The 853-nt window shown below is 48.8% G+C and overlaps 1 gene segment (V, D, J or C); it reads right to left on the reverse strand.

Moving 5' to 3' along the window:
* Positions 1-706: 706 nt before the first annotated feature.
* Positions 707-853, reverse strand: part of LOC103213591 — a gene marked incomplete at its 3' end in the record, with an annotated part of 1,643 nt that continues 1,496 nt past the window's right edge. Inside the window, 1 exon segment of the V gene segment in view lies at positions 707-760. Within this exon segment, the coding sequence occupies positions 707-760 (54 nt within the window).

Below are 853 nucleotides of genomic sequence, written 5' to 3' on the forward strand. Positions count from 1 at the left end.
GCTGGTTGGTTTCTGCAGAGGATAAAATTCAGATGCCAGCATGAGGAGTCCAAGAAAAATGGTGCTGTCGGTCTCTTAAGGACTATGTTCTGTGTCTCATGAAATCTGAGTCTGTGACCACCTCCCTCCGGGGTCTGTCCCCATCCAGTAACTTAAAGAGATGGATCTCTGAGGAAGGTCTTGAGATCCCTCCAGGCCCAGGTAAACCACAGCTATTGCCTCTCCAAAATCCAAGCAGAGGCTACCCCCTGGTGGCCTCAGGAGATAGGTCCCAGACCAGGGAGACAGGTGAGAGGAGCCTACAATCCATGCTCTGTCCCTATTCTGTCCGCCGTCCTCTCCAAGATCAAAACCAGGAAACTTAGTCTTTGCTAAACCCATCCATTCACCTTTCCCTGTGTCCTTCAGCTCCCTCCAGATTGGAGTCTTTCTCCCACCACATCAGGGACACAGTGCTTTCTCAGGACAGAAGAGTCACAGGTTGATTGGGGCAACACTCACATTAGGTTGAAAACGTTAGATGAGAAATGATCACACCCCCAGGAAGGAGCCTGGGTGAGAATATGAATGTGGGGAAATTCAGTGGCTTCTCAGGACATTAAAGAAAAATAAATTTTGGATGGAGAGAGAGCTCAGTCAGAATTGAGGACAACCTAATGGAAGGCAGGGGCAGTATTTCAGTGTTTGAGGATCTGGGAAGGAGAGCTGGCTTCAGAATTGAAATGAAAGAGTGTGATGGAAAGACTGGGCTATTCCACAGAGTGTCCCTGATACACGTTTTACCAACAGAGGGCACATCTGGAACACGTGACCCTCCCTCAGAGCTGAAAAAAGAAAGTCCTGTCCCACTAAG

The sequence above is a fragment of the Orycteropus afer genome, unplaced genomic scaffold (genome assembly GCF_000298275.1).
Source record: "Orycteropus afer afer isolate SDZICR_OR568_19922 unplaced genomic scaffold, OryAfe1.0 scaffold12264, whole genome shotgun sequence".
NCBI classification, from domain to species: domain Eukaryota; kingdom Metazoa; phylum Chordata; class Mammalia; order Tubulidentata; family Orycteropodidae; genus Orycteropus; species Orycteropus afer.